Source organism: Haliotis rubra, unplaced genomic scaffold (assembly GCF_003918875.1).
Source record: "Haliotis rubra isolate DU_JTF1 unplaced genomic scaffold, ASM391887v1 Scf310, whole genome shotgun sequence".
Lineage (NCBI taxonomy): Eukaryota > Metazoa > Mollusca > Gastropoda > Lepetellida > Haliotidae > Haliotis > Haliotis rubra.
In genome coordinates, this window is record NW_025766981.1 from 498,808 (window position 1) to 523,122 (window position 24,315).

General features: G+C 41.8%; 2 protein-coding genes across 4 annotated transcripts; both read right to left on the reverse strand.

Annotated features, from left to right (window-relative positions):
- Positions 1 to 1,231: 1,231 nt before the first annotated feature.
- Positions 1,232 to 5,283, reverse strand: LOC124283217 (solute carrier family 46 member 3-like). The gene is made up of 4 exons (XM_046719247.1): positions 4,093 to 5,283; positions 2,778 to 2,861; positions 2,416 to 2,572; positions 1,232 to 1,456 (listed from the first exon to the last, which is right to left on the reverse strand). The coding sequence occupies exons 1-4, from the start codon at positions 5,234 to 5,236 to the stop codon at positions 1,357 to 1,359; spliced, it is 1,485 nt and encodes a 494-aa protein (XP_046575203.1). The 5' UTR covers positions 5,237 to 5,283; the 3' UTR covers positions 1,232 to 1,356.
- A 2,206-nt stretch (positions 5,284 to 7,489) lies between these two features.
- Positions 7,490 to 22,850, reverse strand: LOC124283175 (solute carrier family 46 member 3-like). Of its 3 annotated transcripts, none has more exons than XM_046719201.1 (5): positions 22,760 to 22,850; positions 11,321 to 12,462; positions 10,879 to 10,962; positions 10,120 to 10,276; positions 7,490 to 9,156 (listed from the first exon to the last, which is right to left on the reverse strand). In XM_046719201.1, exons 2-5 carry the CDS (start codon positions 12,432 to 12,434, stop codon positions 9,015 to 9,017), a joined length of 1,497 nt encoding a protein of 498 aa, XP_046575157.1. In that variant the 5' UTR covers positions 12,435 to 12,462; positions 22,760 to 22,850; the 3' UTR covers positions 7,490 to 9,014. The 3 variants fall into 3 exon arrangements, with proteins under 3 accessions (XP_046575157.1, XP_046575158.1, XP_046575156.1); XM_046719202.1 differs by lacking the exon at positions 22,760 to 22,850 and adding an exon at positions 13,683 to 13,882; XM_046719200.1 differs by lacking the exon at positions 22,760 to 22,850 and having other exon boundaries at positions 11,321 to 12,779.
- Positions 22,851 to 24,315: the final 1,465 nt, after the last annotated feature.

Sequence of the window (24,315 nt, forward strand, 5' to 3'; positions counted from 1 at the left end):
TCAAGCACGACGTTAAACCCAATTTCACCTCACCTCACTAACTAAGCTGGACTCACATGTTCGGCACTCAGAACGCAATGACAACCACCAGACACAACGAGGCATCATCTTATTGAAACAGATGATCCAATCAGCCAATCAAAATCCTCAACATTATCACAAAGATTCCCACTAACATGAAATGGACGTGATATGCATATTCATCAAACTGGCCTAACCAGACAACAGGCAAAGAGAAAACCATGATTACTGTTATCCACAAAACTGTACAACACAAAACAAGGAAATGTTTTTTATGTATAGAACAAACTACAATGTATAAAATACGTGAAAACGTCACTGCTACACTTGTACCACTGCCAAGCAGGAAACAAGTTTCACACATTGTACTGATGTGGGGAATCGAACCACGAGTGAACGCTTTAACCACGAGACTACCCCACCACCCCTAGATGACATGTAAAGGCAAGACTGTATGCATAGTATAGAAGAACTCCAAGAACATTCGAATATGTTCCTCTATAATTTTATACACGCCATAATCGCATTAGGGATACTCAATACCCATTCTCTCTCGGTGTCCAGAATATAAAAAATATTTGATAGTATGGAAACTGTTTAATACAATTGCAGCAAAATTTCAAGGTACATTTAACACCGTTATTATCAAACACTGATAACATCGTTATGTACAGGACCCGTGAAGGTTCTGGTTTGAATATTGGCCTTCAGTAACCCATGCTTGTCCAGACCGCCGCCATATAGCTGGAATATTGCTGAGTGCGGCGTAAAACTAAACTCACTCACTCACGCTATCTACAAAGTTAACGAGTAGGAGTTATGTAGGTTCTAGATTTAAATGACAATATACATTTTACTTATAAGTTGCCCATTCAATGCATTTCGTCGTGTATTTGCTTTTGTATGACGTTTCCAAGTGACACTCACATCTTCATTTAGAATGCCCTGTAGTGTTGTAGCTAGTGGTTAATAACACGTTACATTTATTCTGATTTCAAACTTCCATTTGAACAGGGTCCTGACGAAGTTCGTTTTCTGTTTCTAGGTTAAATAGTAAATTCGACACTAAGCTATTCAATGTACAGCTCAATCTGATATTAAAGCTACTGCCAATTTACTACTGAAATTGTCAAAACTTTAAAGCTGCACCGTTTGTCAGCTGTATTATTGCAATATAACGAGTGTCAGTCTGATCCCATGTATTCGAAAACATTTTTATTCATAATTCACCGTTTAGTACAAGCACGTTTGCTCCTGTTGGTTATGTTAGACAGCTGCAAACACCATCCATATGATATACTGCTGACGTCACATGTGAGTTACGTCATGATGACGTCATGGTGGTTCGCTGGGTGACTTCATTTCGACTTTGACCGGAGGCTCGACAACAGACTGTGATTCTTGGGCGTCTCCCTTCGTTATGTAGAGAAATGCACTGCCAATAAATAGACACGTTACAGAAAGTGCCAAAGTACCCTGGTGAGGTTTCCCAGCGGTCCTTGATCACGTGAAAGTATAAAAAGACAACACTATTTGTTACCAAGGTCCTTGGCCTAATTTTCTATATATTTATTTATTTAGGACGTATATTACGAAGCACCGTGCTACAAAATTCAATGCAATGTACACCGAAACGTCGCACTCTTTGCAAATCAGAAGTTGAATATCCATAGACCTTGGTTTTCCTTCATCTTTACAACTTGTAAAATGCCTCTCAAAGACGATGTACCTAAATACACGGTATTCATCATATGAAAAGTAGATCCTATCAAACAAATGAGGCACACTGAATCGATCAATTACATAGAGAATCTCACCATGAGTTGATAAACTAACAAATATCCGAGGCTTGCCGAGGATATTTTTACTTTTATCAACGAGTGTTGATATATTTGATATAAGAGGACACGAGGGTGAGATTCTATTTATCATAAAAATTCACTCTTCATTAGTTTTCAATGAAAAATGTACATCTCTGAACACAGTACTGCCATTAGATTTGCAGTGCAGCGATGTCATAACATTGTGACGTCAACAAGTCCATGACGTCATAGCACTGTCAGGGCATTGTACAAAATCTACTCTCAAAACGATATCTCCTAGGAGATATCGTCTGATCTCACACAAGCGATATCTACTGTGGAACACAGTTTTGGATGATAAATGTACATGTGTCCACACCGAGTTAAAACTATTTTCGTAATGTCTGAAAGACTATCGAACATGCAGGCTTCTTTTAAGACAACAGGTCATAGTAGATGCTTTGAGACTGAACATATGTAATTCAAGGTGACAAATAAATATTTATAATTATTGGTTACATGTATTCATAAAAGTGTTAGAAATATTTTGCGCAACAATCATTTATGACAGTTAATGAGGTGTAGGTCTTACATAATAAAAACAGCGCAGATTCCTCCCATTCCGGCCATTACGAAGAAGACCGCACCTCTGAATGTGTCAACAGTAGCGCGATAGACGGTGTTGTACAATGTCTGCGACAGGGTGCCACACACACCCTCCGCGGCCGCAATACTGGAGAACATAGCACCTGCAACACAGAACATAGGATAGCACCTGCAATACAGACCATAGTATAGCACCTTCAACAAGGCAACTATTTTGTGAGGCTGTGTCCGGTATTGGACAGGTTCACCCAAACGCAACTTTCCCAAAGAGTATGGTACAGTGCGCGAGGTCCTCGGGATATTGACGGGATATTGCAGGAAATGCGGCGTAAAACTATTCTCGCTCACCTTGTTCAGTCGATGACGTCATCTTCGACATGACAGATCGGGCAACAGGGACGACGGTGAATGATATAAGGCTGACCAGAGGAACTGCAAAAATATCAAATGTGTAGGATATGACGTAAAGATTTATGTATTTCCAATATATACGAATAATGGTATTGTGAAAACAAAAGGGTATGTATTTTGTTACTCGTGTATTATAAACCTGTATATTTCGATATTGTGGCAGACGAGATTCCAGACAAATAGTGTATTTAAATGTCCACGCTCTCTCGGAGGGTTTGATTCCATGCTATTGGGACCACGTGTAACATCTAATTCGACACGTAGGGTACTGAGTGAGTGCGTGAGTGAGTGAATTTAGTTTTACGCCACACTCAGCTATATGGCGGCGGCCTGTAAATAATAGAGTCTGGACCAGACAATCCAGTGATCAACAGCATGAGCATCGATCTGCGCAATTGGGAACCGTGACATGCGTGAACCAAGTCAGCGAACCTGACCACCCGATCCCGTAAGTCGCCTCTTACGACAAGCATGGGTTACTGAAGATCAATTCTAACCCGTACCTTCACGGGTCACATAGGGTAGTGGAATAGCCAAGTGGCAAAGTCTCCATTTCTGGTCGACCATGCACCATGATATTGTAGAGATATCGCTAAAAGCGATGTAAACATTGTTCACCTAGTACTTTGTTTAGTTTTGTTAAAGCGTTTTTTAGCTTCAAGTCAGCAAATTGAAGGACAATGAAACCAAGAATGGACTGGAAGCAATACCCATTTAACGAATTCAACCTGAGTAGTTAAGAAAAGCCTAGGAAACCATGTTTATAAACATAAGAGATCTCGGCTAAAAACAGTCCTTTCTGCGATTCTTGTCATAACTATGTGAATATATGAAATCTTGTGATGATACCATGTGTTCGCAAAAGGGCCAGTGTATCATGCCCCAATAGAGACACAGCTCACAAACACATGCAAAGGTAAGTCAAGTATGCACAAATAGTTCAGATCAATATACGTAATTGCAAGGTAGTTGTTGATCAGTTTCACATCAGTAATACAATTGTCACATGCACCAATGGCCAGAGAAGAACATCCATCCGACTGTTGCTTTGTCTTCCGAAACATAACCAGCCCTGTGTTATAAATGAACTATTAATGGCACATAATCAATTACAAACATGTACCTGACCTTTGTAAAAAATTCTCATTGACATCTACAGTTACCCCACCATAAGTGTTTAAATAATATTTAGTAGAGTGCTCTCAATGTTTCCTGTGAAACAGTGGAGAAACTTCAGAATCTACAATCTTACCCGAATAAAGCATCCAGTCATTGAAAGCCAGTGCCTCTATCACCAACGAGGCGGTGCCGAAAGCTAATCCAATCAACGCAATTGTCATGTCTCGAAAACATGGTTGTAAAAGTTTGAGTCCAAAGAGGCCACACAAAACAGAGAAGGACAGTCTGATAGCACCATAATAGCCGATCTTCAAAGGGCTCCAACAGAACGGCTTGTCTAATTGATACAGAATTTCCAGGCTTGACCTTCCCATATTTCGGAACATCCCAAAAAAGAATATAAGCAATGCTAGTATATACATAGCTCGCTGTTTGCCCGAACCTCGTGCGAAGAAGAAACCCAAAACCTTCTTGATGTGTGGCAGCGGAGACCAATGTTTTTCCACCTTCTCGGTCATAGTTTCAGGTAGGATTGTAATTATCAGGATCAGTGGCAGAGTAAAGATGGCGGTAATCATTATGGCAGCGTACAAGTAACTGACCTTATCTATGAGGAATCCAACGGCCAACTGGCCGACAGACCCAGCCACAGCAAAGAAACCCTCCACAATGGCTATCATAATAGTGCGTTTCTTTCCAGGCTCCGTGACATCTGCAGTGTATGCAAACACACCCAGTAAATACCCGTTATAAGACCCAGAGAGACCCTCCAAAACATAACCCAAAAAGAGCCAGTCAAGGGAAAGCCGAAACGCTATGACAAGACAGAGAACTGTTGCTTTCAGAGCCGCCCCTAGGTTTGGCATGAAGAATAGGACTCTTCTTCCAAGAAAGTCGGAATAGGATCCTATAACCAGGTTGACGAAGATGGAAATAATGGATCCAGAGATTGATAAATACAGCAAGATGTCCGCCGATTGTTGCTGGATCTTTACTCTAATCAGATTGTCATCGTTGCTTTTGTTCCTGCTGCAGATGTTCCCATTTCCATTGCTAACGTTTGTATTGTTGGTGTAGGACTCGGCTATCCGTTTTCTCACCAACTGGGTGACAACTGGTGACATGGCTAAAACACCTGACATATAAACTACCGCGACTATCCCACAAGCCACCATGGCCCTTAGCAAGGGCACCCTCTTGGCATTACCATCACCATCATCATCATCATCATCATCTCTGTGGATACTGTAACCGTTAGAGCTACCATCTTTCCCCATGCTGCTGGTGTTCCTCGTACACTGCTATGATGCCTCAGTCAGCTCATGGAAACAGTCACAAGAGCGTACGTTATCACATGAGTGCACAGGTGATAAAAATACTTAAATTAGAACACCACTTATAAGGTCACGAGGCAGGTTGATAGTAGTTTAGTAACGTCCACTTGTATGTGTTTAGATACGTATCGTGTCATGACTGTGGTAAACTGTATGATAAATGAGCGTAGCATCCGCGCCAAGTGAGATCAGTATCTTCCGTTCCGGATAGAGAGTAACACCTGGATTGACTATTTCGAACATTATTACCGGTTTGTTCTTTGGTTGTTGTTTTTTGTGTGTGTCCTGTTGGGAGATAGATCTATGAAGTTTATCAGGGGGCTAAGACAAAAAGAAAATGATTCAAGACGAAACTGTTATTCGAACCCCAAATCCATGTTCTTTCTGACGTCGGATGGTAAAGGATAACGGCCTCATAGTCCCCGAACCTCATTGTTTCCATTTCTCCATACCCTTTCAGGAATATATGAGCCAAACTAAAGCAAGTATAGGTGTATAGTTTCCGATCTGAATCTCCGGGTTCACAGGGCCTCCTTTATTTATAACAGGTATTTGTTTCTATCAATAAAAATATGTTCAATTAATATATATCAACTAACCATTGCTCTAGTAAAGGATGAAACTCACATATCAGTAAAACAACACAAATGCGCATTAAATAAATAGACACAATTACAAAGATACAACTTTGAAGCGTTTCTCTCTGCATTTAAATACATTTATGCTTTGTTTATTCCACACCGTCTATGAGTGCACTAATAGTAAACATATCAATGAACTGGTCTTCAGTTGAATTTGTCTTCAGCACCTCATGTTACAAAGGTAAGAGGAAAGTAACGGGATCAGGTGGTAAGGCTCACCGACTTGGCTGATACATGTCAATGTGTCCCATTGGCGAAAACCGACGCTCATGATATATAGAATCGATTATTAACAGACCGCCGTCATACAACTGAAATGTTGCCGAGTTCTGTATTTAAAACTAACAAACAAAACTAACAATGAACAAACTCAACAAACACATTTTCATCGTGACATGTGTAAACTTACGTTACTAGGATATACCATTGTACCATCATTATTGTAACACCGAATAACCATGTTTTTCCTTGTTCATCTCTTTGAGAATCTAGTCAACCATGGGTGTTTACCACTTTTGCAATACAGTTAATTCTGTTTCTGACTGTCGAATCTAACATTTTGGGACGTCTTTGTCTTGTCACGAGTTATAAGTGAGTGAGTGAGTGAGTTTAGTTTTACGCCGCTTTTAGCAATATTCCGGCCAGCAATATCACGGCGGGGGACACCAGAAATGGGCTTCACACATTGTACCCATGTGGGGAATCGAACCCGGGTCTTCGGCGTGACGAGCGAACGCTTTGACCACTAGGCTACCCCACCGCCCTCACGAGTTATAAGTATTACTGAGACACTTATGAACGTAGACATAAAGGTTGCAAAACAATTCCTTCTTTATCTCATGGCTACGCTAACTTTACAGGTGTTACAGATAGCCTGTTTATGCAAAGTGGGAAATAGAATAACATTTTACATCCCTGTGCATTGAACCCAGGCACAGGCCTAAGAGCATTGAACCCGGGTACAGTTTCCAAGAGCTTTAACCCAGGTAAGGTGCCCAAGAGCATTACACCCAGACACTGTTCCAAAGAGCGTTGAACCCAGGCACAGTTCCCAAGTGCGTTGAACCCAGGTACGGTTCCCAAGAGCTTTGAACCCAAGTACGGTTCCCAAGAGCGTTCAACCCAAGTACGGTTCCCAAGATAATTGAACCCAAGTACGGTTCCCAAGATAATTGAAACCAAGTACGGTTCCCAAGATAATTGAACCCAAGTACGGTTCCCAAGATCAATGAACCCGGGTACGGTTCCCAAGATCATTGAACCCGGGTACGGTTCCCAAGATCGTTGAACCCAAGTACGGTTCCCAAGAGAATTCAACCCCGGTTCAGTTCCCAAGAGCGTTGAAACCAAGCACAGTTCCCAAGAGCGTTGAACCCAGGTAAGTTCCCAAGAGCGTTGAACTTTAAGTACGGTTTCTTTGTACAGTAACAGGTTCAGGAGAGGTTATCAGTATGTGTGACTGACTGCTGTCTGCCGCTATACCCATTCCTTGGGTTCCTTGTAACTGCGAGGTCATCACAGGTAAAGCTGTTGAAGTCATTGTGAACATGTGAACAACTGGAGTTATTCTTTATTGCGGAATGCGTGAATATCATACATTATACATGATGATAATTTGGGACAAAAAAACATCTAACATATGCCAACTCAAACAACAACATGCAGAAAATTATGTTGTGAGATTGTTGCAGAAGCACACGTTATATACCACTGTATATAACTTATTAGTTAACTTCACGAAACCAGCATCAAAATATACCGTATGTGTCATTTTATTAAATACCAAACTATAATGCATACATGTATGTAAATTACTTCAAAGGACCATGTAATAATACTGAAACCATTCACAAAGAACAAAGCTGTGGTAAACAGGTACAGTGTTGTCATCCCGATGTGTAGAGTTCGATTCATTTTTGGTTTGTGAAACCTCGGGACAAATTGTTTCTCCGTAGCAAGCTCAGTAAACAACTGTGCCACACAGTAGCACGACTCTTCTTGAAGCAAATTGGACTCCACAATTCTTCACAAGTCATTGCTTCACAGTCCCTTGAGAAAGTAGTCAAAGTGTACTGTTACATTTGGGCTTACGCCTTTTTAGTAAAATACAAAATCCTATATATTTTGGAGGTTGAATCCAATCCTGGATTCTGTCCCACAACTTCGGGATTAGCACAATGCTAACACACTGTCATTGGCCGAACCCACTTAGGGAAGCCTCTGTTGGTAAGAGACTCAGCGACGTAACCCAGAGAAAATGTATAATATATATATATACACACACACACACACGTGCACACACACACACGCACAGATCACTGAGAGCTAATATATTTAAGAAAAGAAATGAAGAAATTATATCTGTACAAAGGATCTTCAGACTTTTGTCTTTTGTGTGTGTGTATATATATATACTGAGAGCTAGGGCTCGTGTTCAAATTATAAAAAAAACAGCTGAAGCGGTCCGGCGGTCAAGCTCAATAATTGGTTGATTGCAAGTAATCGGACCCCGACATGATAGATTACTGCACTGGATTGTGCTGCCCAAACTCGGTTATTTACAGCCAACGGTTATATAGCTGGAATACTGCTGCGTGGCATCGGTAACAAAACCAAACAACAACAAAACACAAAGAAACCCATCGATGCCTAATGGAAAGCTTTGCTAGCTGTTTTTTGTTGGCTTTTTCTTTTTTTTTTTAAGGGTGGGGATAGGGTGTGGTGGGTTGGGGGTTTGTTGTTGTAATTCTTGTGTTGTTGTTTTTGTACACTACAACATCAACAGTATTGGCTTGTGTCTTTACCGGTAAGGTCGGTTAGTGGTTGAAGTGTTCTCTTGTCTCACTGAAGCCACGCGCTCGAATCGCGTTACGTGAGTGTGAGTGTGTAGGGAATACACCCTGGGTCAAGGCACATAGGCCTCCATACTGGTAGTTCATTTTTACAAATGTCCAAAATGATGAAAGAGTTACGTCATTTCAGATCCAGAAATATGACCCAGAAAACAGTTTTATGTTTATGAGATCTTCACTAACTTCTTCGTGCATTGCGAGTGTTGGGCACGTGCATGTGTCTCAGTTTCATCCATTGCTTGTCGTGTCTGTACACGTATGTGGGACCGATGACGTCGCCTCCTTGTTCACAGTCACGCCTTCACTGGGTGGAGGAACTGTTACCTCGTAGACAAGGTCCCCGCTGTCCCGAGAGATGCAGAGGAAGACCCTACAATATACAAAACCAGACACGTCAGCTGCATGTTACGATCTGGCAGGGTTGGTTTCACCACGTAGTGAGGGAGGGAGGTTTTACGCCGCTTTTGGCAATATTCAAACACTATCACGGCGAGGGACTACATAATTAGGGTTAAACTGCGTTTGGGTTTAGCTGACTACTATTCAAGCTGAATACTTGCGGGTATACATAATTTACGTCCACAAATACAAATAATTACTGTTGGAAACGCCAGTATACGCATAAAACATTCCCCAACCCCAGGCACGTGATTACATATAGTTGTGAGCCGTGACCAATCTGAGGCCTTGTAACAGCGTGTGGGAAGACTGCAGGGGTTCAGACCAATGAAAACTCCCCTTATATCAGCCCTGTGGGGATACAGTGAAGAGACCCCAGGTACGTTAGGCGAGGAGGTTAGACTCGGTGACTTGGCTCATTGATTGTATGTCATCCTTTTCTCAAGGCAATAATACCCATCTCTCAAAGTCAAAATGGCTGAGTCCTTGTTCCAGCGATTCGGAATATCGAGAGTGTTCAGACCAATGTTGCCCCGAGGGGATACAATGAATAGTTACTTTGTCGGGAGGTCAGGCTCGATGACTTGGTAATTGCGTGCCATCGTATTCTCGAGGCAATAATAGCTACTCACAATGTTAGTCTTCTGGCGCTGACTGGTTTGCTCAGAGTGTAATAATCATTTAATTTCCATTGTACTCCACAGGTCATTACACGTATAACCTGGGACTACATATCCCGGTGCAGATCGTGGATGCACAAAATCCATTGCAGACCTCGTCTTACACAAGCCATTATATAAACCAACGATTTTGCCAAAATCTCTTTTTTATTCATTTTGCAACGCCGTAGAAAGGGTTTGTATTGCTGATGGAAGTTAGCGTATCATCGTATGGGTTGCAGTTGCTGAAGATATATATAACTTGTGATACTTACACGATCAAACCAGCAGTGAGGACACCAAACCCTGCCATCATTATAAACACGGCCCCTCTGAACACTCCTACAGTACTCTGATAAACGGCGTTGTAGAGAGTGTTGGACATGGTGTTGCAGATTGTTTCCATGGCAGCAATACTAGAGAATAAGGCACCTTCAGAGAAAGAAAATCGGAAACATGAATCAAAGACCGTTTCATATTTATGTTCAGTAAAATGATATAGCATCTTGTGAAATCGAAAACATGAATTGAAGAGCGTTTCATATCTATATTCAGAAAAAAATTGGATATAGCACCTTTTAACAAAGAAAATCGGTATCATGGGAAAGCATTTCATATTTATGATCAGTATAAGAATATATCACGTTATGAAATAGGAAACATGAATGGAAGAGCGTTTCATATGTATGCTCAGTAATAGGATGTAGCACATTCAAACGAAGACAATTGGAAACATGAATGGTGAGGGAGTTAGTATGGTTTTACGCCGTTTTTAGCAATATTCCAGCAATTTCACGGCGTGACATCAGAAATGGGCTTCACCCATTGTACCCATGTGTACCCGCCCCGAAACATAAATGGGAGAGCGTTTCATATTAATGTTCAATAATAGAATAAGACATGGGCAATCAAAGAGAATTGGAAAGATGAAGGGGAGAGTATTTCATATTTATGTTTAAATTTCGTTCGAACAAGTGAACATTGATCAGAATGAATTTTTAAATCTAATCATTGCAACCGGTATACGAACTTACCTTGTTCTAGTGGAGAGGTCATTTTGGACATCGTTGCCCTGCTGACGGGAACAACATTGAAGGCTATGAATCCGATCACTGGCACTGAAACAAAGAAATGGTTCATATTATCTGGATCAGCGTGAAAAATGGAGTTAGAAACTTTGTTGTCTGCATCACATCACATCATAATAACATGGAAATTTATTTGCCATGTCACAGGTTTGGCTGACCCATGTTTCACGGTCAAATGTCAGTGTCAATGGTCAATGGGCAATTGGCTATTCCAACATTGGCATCCACTAACTGTTTCAATAGTTTCACAATAAAGGAAATTACAGTTTCTATTTAATAATTATACATATTTTACTCCACATTTGTTACACGACTATTAAGGATTAACGGGGATTTGTATTCACACTTCACGTTATGGTGATGGAACAGAAACCTTTAGAATATCTACCCGAATAAAGCATCCAATCGTTGACGGCCAGTCCCTCCATCACGAAGGATGCTGCTCCGAATGCTAGTCCTATCAAGGCAATTGTCATATCCCGGAAGCAAGGCTGCAGAAGCTTCAGTCCAATGACGCTACATGCGACGGTGAAGGACAGTTTGATAGCACCATAGTAGCCGATTTTCAAAGGGCTCCAACAAAACGGCCTGTCTAACTGATACAGAGTTTCTACTGAAGTCCGACCCAGATTGACAATTACTCCAAAATAAAATATAAGCAAAGCTAGTATATACATAGCTCTCTGTTTGCCTGAGCCACGTGTGAAGAAGAATCCAAAAACCTTCTTAACGTGTGGCAGCGGAGACCACTGTTTCTCCATTTTGTTGGTCATAGTTTCAGGCAGCACTGTCACGACCACGAGAAGTGCGATACCAAAGATGGCAGCAACCATTATCGCAGCGAATAGGTAGCTTACATCCTCAATGATAAAACCAACAGCCAGCTGTCCAACTGCACCGGCAACAGCTAAGATTCCCTCCATGAGAGCTATCATGAAAGTACGCTTCCTTCCAGGGGTTGTGACGTCGGCAGTGTATGCAAACACGGCTAACAGAAAGGCAGTAAATCCTCCGGTACATCCTTCCAAAAGGTACGCAAGATAGGCCCAATTAAGAGACATATTGAAGCCAATGATGAAGCACATGAACGTTGCTTTCAGGGTTGCTCCAAAAGTTGGTACAAAAAACAGGAATCTTCTACCCAGAAAATCAGAGTAGGACCCCAGAAGGAGGTTGACAAAGATTGAGACAATCGAACCCGGTAGCATAATAAAAAGCATAAGTTCTGACGCCTCTTCTTGGATTTTGATTCCAAGTCTTACGTTGTCGTCACTGTTATTTCTTTTGCAGACGTCATCAGCGCCGACGCTACCGTTGGTGTTGTTGGAGTAACTCTCAGCTACTCTGACCCGTATATACTGGCTGAGGAGCGGAACGAGGGAGATCAAGCCAGACATGTACAGAATCATCATTACCCCACACAGAATCATGGCCTTTACGAACGACTTGGGCTTGGGGTCCACCTCCCCAAGGAGCGGCTCCTGTTCCTCCTCCTTCGACATTGTGGACAAGACTGGTGTTTTAGTCCTCCTGAAACATAGTCATAGGAACTGTAGATAGCGCTGGCGCTCTGCGAGAGAACATATGACCACTGCCTGTCAGAAAGTAGTCTTCGCTGTTCTAAAGGTCATTAAATGAACCGATCTGCCTTGTGCGTAGGTGGGCGTGTTAGGAGTATCGCGTGATGGTGGGTTGAGTTGACAGTGTGATCAGTATCAGTATATAATCTCGTATCAAACTCACACTTCACATGTTCCCCGATTAATGCGGTTGTGTGGTCTGTAATTATGTATGCAACGAGGATAAAAGTGACCGGTCATTAACATAGTTTATTAAGTGCGTTGGACTGCCGACTGGGGCGGTGGGGTAGCCTAGTGGTTAAAGCGTTCACTCGTCACGCCGTAGACCCGGGTTCGATTCCCCACATGGGTACAATGTGTGAAGCCCATTTCTGGTGTCCCCCGCCGTGATGTTGCTGGAATATTGCTAAAAGCGGCGTAAAACCAAACTCAGTCAGTCAGTCAGTCAGACTGCCGACTTATAGCAGGGATATTGCTCAGAGCAGTGTCGAACAATAAACAAAAAGGACTTATAATTAGTAATGACGTGAAGTCCACATCTGATTTCTCCTTGATCGAGTACATGAGTTGTGTTTAATACGACGAAGAAGAATGTATCAGTTATATTGTGTTGGAAAGTCGCTTGTGCCTTACAATTCAGCTTCTCGGCGAAGCTTCTCAGAGAGATCTATGTTGACAGGGTTCATTATCGGGGCAAATGGATAACACGACCTACGATAAGACGGACCTGACGCGGCTACGGTATATACTTCGATTAGCCAGCTTACGCCATGTGCATTCGTACATGTAGAGCCGAACACACCGTCACCTTGGTTCCCTGCTATCTATGACCTGTGAGATCAGAGGTCACTTCAGAGCAATCTCACACGTCCGTGTGTACTTGACATTGAACGGCAACGTTGATGATTATTATTATTCTATGGAGGTGTTGCTCTCTCGATGACGATGGGGTCATTCAGAGTGCAAGGTCAATGAACAGGTCTATCAGTAGCAGTACTAAACAAAGAGCTAAGTGATTCACTGGGATTTGATCTTTCCTGGACGTTTATATTCATTCTATCGTTCTGTGTGTTACTCTCGGTAACCACTATTATTTACTCTGCACATCACACCCGTTACACACAGACGTATTTTGAAGCTCACAACACTCTGTGTTTGTACATAGCCTACCTGTATTGATAACGTCCGCGCGTCGTTGTACCTGCAGTTGATCTATTGCAGGACTCGTAACACAGCGAGGCTGTACCGACTGCAATACATCAGCCCGAGGCAAGAGACAATAAAAGTCAGGTTTCCACCGGTTTGCTCGTTTGTTTAACGCCACACTCAGTAATATTCCGGCTATATGTCGGCGGCCTGTAAATAATCGATTATGGACCAGGCAATCTGGATCACCATCATGAGCATCGATCTACGCATTTGGGATACGATGACATGTGTCAAAAAGGTAAGCGAGCCTGAACGCCCGATCCCGATAGTCGCCCCTTACGACAGACAACTATAAAAATAGTCCGTTTGGCTCAAAAGCGGACCGATGAATTGCAATCTAACTCGAAAACTAATAAACATAAAATACTCAATGAAACGCTGATCATAATCAAAACATCATACCAACTCTGTGAGTTTTTGGAAGAATTTGTGTCCCAAAAATAAAAAAGTTGTTTAACAAACTATCATTAAAATATTGACACAGTTCACTGTTTGTTACGAGGGAGGAGTGCAGAGAAAGGGACAGCCAGGTGTTCGAGAAGCACGTTCACAGACAAAGTTATTTATTCATTAACCTGTGCTGTGCCGTCTCCATCCGTTCTCGAACATCTGGCTGTCCCTTTCTCTGCACTCCTCCCTCGTTTAAAATAATGAACTGTGTCAATATTTTAATGATAGTATGTTAAACAACTTTTTTATTTTTAGGACAAAAATTCTGCAAAAAACTCACAGAGTGGGTATGATGTTTTGATTATGATCAGCGTTTCATTGAGTATTTTATGTTTATTAGTTTTCGAGTTAGATTGCAATTCATCGGTCCGATTTGGAGCCAAACGGACTATATATATTTTTTTTATAGCATGGGTTGCTGAAGACCACTTCTAACCCGGATCAACACGGATAGGCTGAGAGCGAGCGAACTTGGTAGAAAGTACTCCACGGCTTTGCTGTTATTCGATAGTTCAGTAGTACGCCGACCACATTATCATACCATTATAATACTGGTAGTATACTTATCTGACACTGATATTTATGATATTGCGCCCGACCTAGCACAGCATGTTATTAGCCGTGACAGCTTGACTGACTTGTGATGAAGTCTGTAGTTCTGTTTCATATGAACTGTTTAACCTCCCATTGCCCGGCCAGATGTATACTGCATTGTTACCTGTATCATGCCTAATGTATATAAAGACACTTAGACTTGATTATGATTATCAGTGCCAATGTAATCTATACTAACTACGTGGATATTTACAGATAACTGGAAGTGAGTGAGTGAGTGAGTGAGTGAGTGAGTGAGTGAGTGAGTGAGTGAGTGAGTGAGTGAGTGAGTGAGTGAGTGAGTGAGTGTAGCCTTACGCCGGCAATATTCCAGCAATATCACGGCAGGGGACAACAGGAATGAGCTTCACACATTGCACCCATGTGGGGAATCGAACCCGGTTCTTCGGTGTGACAAGCGGACGCTATAACCACTAGGCTACCCCACCGCCCAGCTAGAACATAAAGTGCAGATTTAGACAATAAATAAACACAAACGAGATATCATCAGTGTGTATATATATATACATGTTTTGTAAGAAAGACAGACTGACTGACTGAGTTTAGTTTTACGCCGCTTTTAGCAATATTCCAGCAATATCACGGCGGGGGACACCAGAAATGGGCTTAACACATTGTGCCCATGTGGGGAATCGAACCCGGGTCTTCGGCCTGACGAGCCAACGCTTTAACCACTAGGCTACCCCACCGCCCCTTGTAAGAAAGAGACAAGCGTAATTAATCCCGATGCCGCGACAAAAGTCAGTGCGGAAATGTCTCATTGTGCTTGTGTGAGCGTAACCCATGTACCTGGCAATGCGTACGGTGCGCCTACAATCAAGCGCCTTATTGTGTAAACATTTATCAGTGACCACAGGTCATTTGGGGTTCACTGCTCTGTGTTAGTCAATGATGTATTGGGCAGCTGGCAAATATCAGCTGTATCATGGCGTCCTGGAGACTAACATCTATTTTACAGTCAAAAAGAAACGCAACCCCTGTCCTCAGATATGAAAAATTCGTTTGAATGAAGTTATTGCTTCCAAACTAAATTTTATTCGAATGTATTGAAATTATACACGTAATTAATGAAGATTACCATCAAACAACTGCATTTGTACGCATAAGTGTATTTTATTGCTTATTCCGTCACAACGCATGAAATGACCCTCATGGTGACTTCGCACAAAAAAAACACATGCAAATCATGAAAATGGCAGTTAATGTAGGGGTGTATAAAAGCCCATGTGCTTTCGTATTATATTCATTCATTTGTCGCCGAAAAGCTGTGTTAAAATGCCACGATTGAGTGCTGCCGACCGAAATATCGCCATTGGTCGTGTTCAAGCCGGAGAAAGTTTTGGAACTGTTGCACGGCACCTAAATGTTCACAAAACAACGATATCCCGACTTTGGAGCCGCTACAACAACTTCAATTTGACCAACGATCGCCCGAGAAGTGGAAGGCCAAGAATCACGACCCCCTTCAAGATCGGTACATCCGGGTCCATCACCTGCGTAATCGGCATGCCCTACCAACCGTGACTGCCACACAAATACCAGGTTTGAGGAGAGTGTCAGCTCAAACGATTAGGAACCGTCTGAAAGAAGCGGGTTTACGTGCCTGTAGACCAGTTGTTGGACCTGTACTACGCCCCTACATCTCCGCCGACGACTCAGGTGGTGCAACAACGTAAGGATATGGACTTTACAAAACTGGAGGCGCATCTGGTTTCTGATGAATCCCGTTTTCTTTTGCAACATCACGACGGAAGAAAAAACGTGTGTATAGGAGACGTCATGAACGTTTTGCGCCCATCTGCGTCCGACAGGGGACAGATTTTAGCGGAGAAAGCGTTATGGTTTGGGGATCCATCTCATACAACCAGAAATCAGACTTGGTGATCGTTGAAGGAACCTGACAGCCCAACGTTACATCAACCACGTATTACAGCCTCACCTTCTCCCGATTATTGACCAACAGACACAGATTTTTCAACCAGACAACGCCCGGCCTCATACTGCACGTGCAACAATGAACTTTCTGCAGAATTCCAACGTCAATGTCTTGCCATAGCCCTCTAAATCACCAGACCTCAACCCTATTGAACACCTGTGGGATACTCTGGGTCGACGCGTACGTCAACGTCAGCCGCCGCCACAGACGCTGCAACAGCTCGGCGTTGCACTGCAGGAGGAGTGGAGAGCCATTCCCCAGGAAAGAATCCGGCATCTTATCCGTTCTTGTCCAAGGAGATGCCGTGCAATGATTGCAGCTCGTGGTGCTCATACGAGATACTGAAAGACGCCCCCTGGTGACAAACTGGTGTCTGTGAGATGACTTTTGAAATGACAATTTTAAACATGCCCATCTTGGTTATTATTCTGCCAAATTTCAGACTTCTGTCTTAAATAATAAAATGCTGTGTTGTCTTAAAACTTCAGATCAAAATCTCTAAAATACAGGGGTTGCGTTTCTTTTTTGACAGAGTTTATTTTACAGACAAAATTAAAATAAAACACAATAAAAAGGAGCCCAGGGACTTTCTTCATTTTCAGAAACTGTGGTAATCTAGACTTGCCACACATTCTAGACTTGCGTGGGCTACATTGGGTATATTTGTTTCAGGGTCTATATGACAGACTAGGTATCCTGTAAAAAGGTGAGTCTGACCAGGCAAATTAGTGGTTGACCGCATGAGCGATCCCTGATATCGGGTTATGATGACAAAGAATCACATACCGAGCCCTCTTTCCTTCCTTAACTGAAAAATGTAATATATTAGGGAGCTATCCTGGACTTTTGATAATAGCATGAATCACTTTCGGGATAAAATCATCGTGTAAGGTTTTGTTAATACTGTTACAGTGCATATATTTCTTCATACAGTTTTATATTTTTTACAAATTATTCTTAAAAAAGGAAATCCGTATATGTGCAACTCGCTGTGCATAGTCTGTCTTGTTAATGGCATAACTTGTCAAGCACAGCGGCAGTCATTCAGCAAACCTGTCCACGCCAATCGTAAACTAATTAATCAAAGATGAGGTTAGTGAGCTGTGTCGGCACCGGCCTTTCTTCTCAGGTACATCCCTTGGCCAAGTGCAGATAAGTATTCCCATCCCAGCAGGTGAATGTTTTACCAGCAATTAAAAATCAACTTTTGTTGAACAAGACCGAGACTACCATCTTACCATCCTCTTTGTCCTGTCGTAAATGCCATGGTCAAGCGATGACAGATATTTTGTTAGCAGGTGGCCCAAGTTGACCGTGGCTACGCCATAAAGAAAACCAAACCTTGTTAGGTAATCATCTTCTTACCACCTACCTCGTGTAGTAAACTTTGTCAGCATAGGGTAGATAACGCATATGGAATCTCCAACTTTAATTTAGAGAAACTTGATAATGACAAACAAGTAGAGCTGTGGGTTATAAAATCCTGGGTTCTTCCATCTCAGGCACACATGCTTGAATAAACCCAAGGAACTCACAGCTCTCTCCTTTCTTGTTTCAAGGCTCGCTCCCAATAGCTAATTCCCCAAATCTAGGCCTGACAGCACCTTTATCACACCTAACGCTAAAGATCGTCTTAATTGACACAACAGAGCTGTCTTAGTACGCTTGTTTCAAGCTGCGAGTATACAGGTCCATGTGCCACCACGGATTGGCTTCAAACTGTGTTACCCGATACGCTTTCCCAACGAGCCACCTTATTACTTATCTACAGTAACACGATAAATACACTCAACTGTTTAACAATAACTCATTGTGAGACGAAATTTGTAAAATCTCACCTGGTGCATTTTGATATCCTATGGTTCCGCGCGAGTGGATAATCATCCAAAAAGGACTTACTGGTAATGAGGTGAAGTCCACATCAGACTGATTTCTCCTTGATCGAGTACATGAGTTGTGTTTAATGCGGCGACGAAGAATGTATAAGTTATATTGCCTTGGAAAGACACTCGTGCCTTACAATTCACCTTCTCGGAGACATAGAGAATACTAAACGATGTCCCGTGTAATACCATATTTATGAAACTTGTGAATGGTATTGGTATCTAACTCGCTTTCGCTCGTGGTATTTCACGGGACATCGTTAAGTATTTTATTCATTACTCACCCAACATTAGCAAAATAATATCTCAGAATTCAACTTAGTCATTACAGGGTCACGCGTATGAATACATTTCATTTATGATTGTCAGCATTAGTCTATTTGATTTTATTTTGTAAAAATAGGTTAGGGTGTATGAAAAAGAGACCAAATGACTTCAACCAACATAATCTCTTTTTATATAAATGGTATAACACGCAACCGAACAGTTGAAACTTTGTTTTGACCACGTTACTTTGGTCACTTGACCGAGTGCAAATAGTTCCGACAGCACGCGATGTTATTACACAATGTGTAATAACATTGTAGATTTGTTAGTGACAGAGTTTATTTTACAGACAAAATTAAAATAAAACACAATAAAAAGGAGCCCAGGACTTTCTTCATTTTCAGAAACTGTGGTAATCTAGACTTGCCACACATTCTAGACTTGCGTGGGCTACATTGGGTATATTTGTTTCAGGGTCTATATGACAGACTAGGTATCCTGTAAAAAGGTGAGTCTGACCAGGCAAATTAGTGGTTGACCGCATGAGCGATCCCTGATATCGGGTTATGATGACAAAGAATCACATACCGAGCCCTCTTTCCCTTCCTTAACTGAAAAATGTAATATATTAGGGAGCTATCCTGGACTTTTGATAATAGCATGAATCACTTTCGGGATAAAATCATCGTGTAAGGTTTTGTTAATACTGTTACAGTGCATATATTTCTTCATACAGTTTTATATTTTTTACAAATTATTCTTAAAAAAGGAAATCCGTATATGTGCAACTCGCTGTGCATAGTCTGTCTTGTTAATGGCATAACTTGTCAAGCACAGCGGCAGTCATTCAGCAAACCTGTCCACGCCAATCGTAAACTAATTAATCAAAGATGAGGTTAGTGAGCTGTGTCGGCACCGGCCTTTCTTCTCAGGTACATCCCTTGGCCAAGTGCAGATAAGTATTCCCATCCCAGCAGGTGAATGTTTTACCAGCAATTAAAAATCAACTTTTGTTGAACAAGACCGAGACTACCATCTTACCATCCTCTTTGTCCTGTCGTAAATGCCATGGTCAAGCGATGACAGATATTTTGTTAGCAGGTGGCCCAAGTTGACCGTGGCTACGCCATAAAGAAAACCAAACCTTGTTAGGTAATCATCTTCTTACCACCTACCTCGTGTAGTAAACTTTGTCAGCATAGGGTAGATAACGCATATGGAATCTCCAACTTTAATTTAGAGAAACTTGATAATGACAAACAAGTAGAGCTGTGGGTTATAAAATCCTGGGTTCTTCCATCTCAGGCACACATGCTTGAATAAACCCAAGGAACTCACAGCTCTCTCCTTTCTTGTTTCAAGGCTCGCTCCCCAATAGCTAATTCCCCAAATCTAGGCCTGACAGCACCTTTATCACACCTAACGCTAAAGATCGTCTTAATTGACACAACAGAGCTGTCTTAGTACGCTTGTTTCAAGCTGCGAGTATACAGGTCCATGTGCCACCACGGATTGGCTTCAAACTGTGTTACCCGATACGCTTTCCCAACGAGCCACCTTATTACTTATCTACAGTAACACGATAAATACACTCAACTGTTTAACAATAACTCATTGTGAGACGAAATTTGTAAAATCTCACCTGGTGCATTTTGATATCCTATGGTTCCGCGCGAGTGGATAATCATCCAAAAAGGACTTACTGGTAATGAGGTGAAGTCCACATCAGACTGATTTCTCCTTGATCGAGTACATGAGTTGTGTTTAATGCGGCGACGAAGAATGTATAAGTTATATTGCCTTGGAAAGACACTCGTGCCTTACAATTCACCTTCTCGGAGACATAGAGAATACTAAACGATGTCCCGTGTAATACCATATTTATGAAACTTGTGAATGGTATTGATATCTAACTCGCTTTCGCTCGTGGTATTTCACGGGACATCGTTAAGTATTTTATTCATTACTCACCCAACATTAGCAAAATAATATCTCAGAATTCAACTTACTTTACGGGTGCTTTACGCCGTCATTACAGGGGTCACGCGTATGAATACATTTCATTTATGATTGTCAGCATTAGTCTATTTGATTTTATTTTGTAAAAATAGGTTAGGGTGTATGAAAAAGAGACCAAATGACTTCAACCAACATAATCTCTTTTTATATAAATGGTATAACACGCAACCGAACAGTTGAAACTTTGTTTTGACCACGTTACTTTGGTCACGTGACCGAGTGCAAATAGTTCCGACAGCACGCGATGTTATTACACAACATTGTAGATTTGTAATCAACGGGTGAGGCTTAAGTATAATTTACCACATTGTACCCATGTTGGGATTCGAACCTGGTCTTCGGCGTGACGAGCCAACGCTTTAACCACTAGGCTACCCCACCGCCCTCAAACCATTTATGCATACCAGTACACATGTAATCATCGTAGAATGGGTTGTTTACACTGCGAAGGACAAGGGCAAGGGATAAAATAACGGTATCTGTCATTTATGGATGTTATTTACGAATAAATAGGCAAATATGAACGGTCCGCTGGGTAATTTATATTTTCTGTGTTATTATACAAACATGGCGTCGCGTTTGAGTCAGAATTGATGGCATAGCAGATCACTATTCGCTTAGAAGTCATATTGTTTTGTTCGTGGTCGATAGGACTGATTACTAAGGTCAACTAAGGTTCGACATGCAGTTAAAAAACACGGAAAAAACACTGCTGAAAGTTCGTACACTGTGACACTTGTCAATGTTATCTTTCCTGTATGGAAATGGATCAATGACACAGACACAGACACACACACACACACACACACACACACACACACACACACACACAGAGAGAGAGAGAGAGAGAGAGAGAGAGAAACAGACACACACCAGCACCACACACACACACACACACACACCAGCACCACACACACCAGCACCTCCACACACCCGCCGAGAGAGAGAGAGAGAGAGAGAGAGAGAGAGAGAGAGAGAGAGAGAGAGAGAGAGAGAGAGAGAGAGAGAGAGAGAGAGAGAGAGAGAGAGAGAGAGAGCCATTCCAGTATTCCCTTAAAACGCCCATCGTTGTTTCATGTACACAGTCAAATCATAACTATTGGCGCTCTCTCCTAGATCAGTTGCTTGGCCGAAGTCCAATGGTCAGAGCTACCATCTCGATGCCAAGTACGAATTGCAATTAATTCGAACCCCCATACACAATGAATTAAAATTGGAAACATTGCTACAACATGCATGTTATTTCAAACCAAATTAAGAAGGATCAATAAGTGGTTTTCTTTACAAACCCAATTCGGTAATCACAGATTATCAACAACGGAATGTACAGTTTGAAGGAAAGGTCAAACCTTCTTGAATAAGACATAATGAATATAACCCAAAATACCATTTATGAAAACAAGTTTGAAGAATAAAATTGTTCCTTAAAACTTTCGAAAATAGATTATAAGATCGATTAAAATACATGTATCTCTATTTACAAGGAAATTATATGTTTATCGACTCTGCTTACATGTATATTGAACGAGTTAAAACTTGGTAAAAAAATGTAATATGAAGTTTATTTTGTAAGAAACATTGCGATATCTTAGTTTTGTAAATAAAGTAAATATTGAGTATTAGGCACATCTAGCCTAAACAGACCAGCATCATTTTACTTCTGGGGGTGGTCTCAAAATAATATTTACCAGGTTCAGTGCAAAGACTAAACAAAAAATACTGGTTTCTTTTCAATTTGTTAAAACTTAATTGTGTCCAGTATTGTTAAAATCTTATTAAGGTATTATTCATAAAATACTGCTCTCATCCTCCGACCCTACACCTGCAACACCGCCACCAATCATACCCACGCATGGAAGCTTCCTTACCCAACCGATCTGATCCTTTATCCGATGATGAAGTGAATATACTTCCGAATATGCACCAGTTGTATGCACAAGTCCCTGTGCAAATATTAACAAAGATTTTATAATCTTCTCGCTTTGGTCTCAAGGTCACGAACAAACATAGATCCATGCACTGGGGAGATGCGTTGTTGAGAACACTATTCTGGAGTACCGCACGTTTGACGATAAAAGTAGGAATCCCAATATGGGAAGATGTAGATGAACCCTAAACGTATGCTGTCATATGCTGTTGTATGCTACGCATGCAGCCAAACGTCCACGTGATCACAATGAGCCCAGTGACCTACTTTACTTCAAACGTACACTGATACCAAACACGTTCCATGTTCCAACACATTGTTTCGTCGCCAACCGAACTGAAGGCTCCTGGTTTTAGAAAACCCAAGAATGAAACGGCAGCACGTGGACCATCCGAACCCGGAATCCGTCGGGCCGTTACGTCCCTCCTTATCAAACAATGCGGCAATCGAACACAATGAACAATGACAGTGATCTAAAATAAACAGCAGAATCGTCACTTATTCCAATTTCTGCCAGCTATAGAAATTAAATCCAGCTATGTTTTTCGCCTTCCTGCACTATTGATCGGCGGGGCCCTTCGTCCCGGACGTATCGACCTTTCCAACTTTGTCGCAAAACGAAATGACTGTGAATGTGCCAGGCGGTGTCAACACTTTTTTCGCGGGGTCCTGCAACCTTCACCTCTGCGACAGAACAGGCGTCTGGCAAGTGCTGACTCCGACGGAATGCAGGAAACTTTTGACTGATGCCGAACTGATGCAGGGGGCGCAAGTGATAGGCGTTTGACACTTTGATGAAGCCCAGTACCAAAGTTATGGTGCTGGTAAACCTAGACATTTGATTGGGGCGACCCGGCAGTCGAACACATGATCATAGGTTCCGGCGTGTCAAAGGGACACAACTCTGTACAGGGAATTGTGGCTTCTTAACTGGACGCTTGTATAACACCCTTGTATTATTTTTCAAGCGTTTTTGGCTGAATATTCTTACGCCATGACACGGGCTTAGCGTGCTACAGGCGTTAGGTAATGCCGATCAGAACACGTGTGCTTTAGGCCTTTTTACAAAATTGAGTTAGGGCGGGGCACATTGGAAACAGGTTTCGGTGAAACGAATCGAGGCTGTGTCCATTACACTATACCTCAAAACAAAATCCACTGAGATGTATACAGTCAAACCACGTTATGTCGAACTTTCTTTTGTTGTCTCGAAGTAATAGCTGGTCCGCTGTGTATTCGTTCTTTATTTATCATTATTTAACCCCTGATGTGTCGAACTGGGAGCGGTGGGGTTGCCTAGCGGTTAAAACGTTCGATTCCCCACATGGGTACAATGTGTGAAGCCTATTTCTTGTGTCTCCCGCCTTGGTAGTGCTGGAATATGCTAAAATATGCGTAAAACAGCACATGAACTCTAACTGATGTGTCGAAGGTATGGTTGTCTCGAAGGTATTTTCCAGTTCCAAACATTTATTTCCCAGTTTTTGTCCCATAGTT

What these genes read in the sequence shown, in the direction of transcription:
- LOC124283217 (XM_046719247.1), bottom strand. Translation starts at nt 5,236, where the DNA reads ATGGGGAAAGATGGTAGCTCTAACGGTTACAGTATCCACAGAGATGAT. An exon ending in GACGTCATCGACTGAACAAG is followed by an intron (nt 2,573 to 2,777) that starts GTGAGCGAGAAT and finishes TCTGTGTTGCAG; the next exon opens with GTGCTATGTTCTCCAGTATT. An exon ending in ATCTGCGCTGTTTTTATTAT is followed by an intron (nt 1,457 to 2,415) that starts GTAAGACCTACA and finishes ATTTATTGGCAG; the next exon opens with TGCATTTCTCTACATAACGA.
- LOC124283175 (XM_046719201.1), bottom strand. Translation starts at nt 12,434, where the DNA reads ATGTCGAAGGAGGAGGAACAGGAGCCGCTCCTTGGGGAGGTGGACCCC. An exon ending in GACCTCTCCACTAGAACAAG is followed by an intron (nt 10,277 to 10,878) that starts GTAAGTTCGTAT and finishes CTTTCTCTGAAG; the next exon opens with GTGCCTTATTCTCTAGTATT. An exon ending in CTCACTGCTGGTTTGATCGT is followed by an intron (nt 9,157 to 10,119) that starts GTAAGTATCACA and finishes TGTATATTGTAG; the next exon opens with GGTCTTCCTCTGCATCTCTC.